The sequence below is a fragment of the Trypanosoma grayi genome, assembly GCF_000691245.1.
Source record: "Trypanosoma grayi strain ANR4 Tgr_2174_V1, whole genome shotgun sequence".
Lineage (NCBI taxonomy): Eukaryota > Euglenozoa > Kinetoplastea > Trypanosomatida > Trypanosomatidae > Trypanosoma > Trypanosoma grayi.
The window spans coordinates 1-1,171 of NW_008827792.1; the positions used below are offsets into that span (position 1 = coordinate 1).

The 1,171-nt window shown below is 51.8% G+C and overlaps 1 protein-coding gene across 1 annotated transcript; it reads right to left on the minus strand.

Annotated features, from left to right (window-relative positions):
* On the minus strand, positions 1-350 carry DQ04_21741000 (hypothetical protein; the record flags this gene model as incomplete). Its single annotated transcript, XM_009318033.1, has 1 exon — positions 1-350. A coding segment is annotated over one exon (350 nt), but the record flags the coding sequence as incomplete, so codon positions are not given.
* Positions 351-1,171: the final 821 nt, after the last annotated feature.

Sequence of the window (1,171 nt, forward strand, 5' to 3'; positions counted from 1 at the left end):
AGCGCGCATTTCTCGAGGAAGTCATCCACGGAGGCGTACTTCATGTTCGAAATATAAAAGTTGTCGGCTTTGCTTACAATAATAGTGGTCGCAATCCTGCGCAAGCGCACAGAGACAGAGAGAGAGGGAGTCCAGGAACGAAAGCAAAAACAAGGAAAGAGAAGAATGAGTGGAACAGCATCAACAACCCGCACATGCCGCCTCTTGCTGTAGCCCGGCCCGGCCCCTGTGCACCACGAGGCGTGTGCACTGCGCACACACACACACACAGAGAGAGAATCCAAGCCCACACATGGCGCCACGTGGCTCTTCCAGACTACAGCGAAACAGTGCAGAAAACAGAGCGGCATATTGTGCAGTTTCAACTTGTTTTTTCGTGTAGAAAACGAAAGTCACACACAATAATGATTTGTGAAATGACGATATTAGCTGTTTCGGAAACGCATATCCCCCCATCACTGTTGCGAAGTTCTCGGCAATACATTTTCCGCACGGCAACGCCCCCTAGGTGATACGGTATTCATGAGCCCTGCCACCTGAGAGAATGCCCAAGTCCTTGGTGCGGAGAAACCAAGGTGAATGGATAGCCGCCGTAGCTATGTCAGGAGATAGAATTATCAAGTTGATGTTGTTATACTCAAAGGATAACGCACGCGTTTTTACTTCGATAGGCAGCACATGTTGGTCGGTTATGTCTACCACCCAGCGTGGGTAGTGGGCCTATCAGTGGGCGCGAACAGACGGACGCTTTCACCCTCTTCTGTGGTAAGGCACCGTACATTTGCTCTGCTCCGCCGCGTAGAGTCACCGTTACTCACCACTCACATAGGCTCACGCAAGGCCCCACCCACAACACATTCCACCCATGGTGTTAATCACAAACGGAAATCCCATTTAACTGGATCTCTCACCTCTGAACAGACAGCATCCCATGGCATCACATGAGGCTGTTGTTGCCGCATATTCATACTCACACTCACATAATTCCTCACGACACGATGCTCTCCCAACTGTGTTTCACCCTCTTCTCTCCCCCTCCCCCTCTTTGAGGGATGCCTTATCACGCGCATTCCCCACACAAAGCCGTCGACCACCATGCGACACATGTGGTGGCTCAGCGACATCGCTGGTGCGCCCAGAGCAGAGAACACTCTCTGGGAAGAGGCAGCAC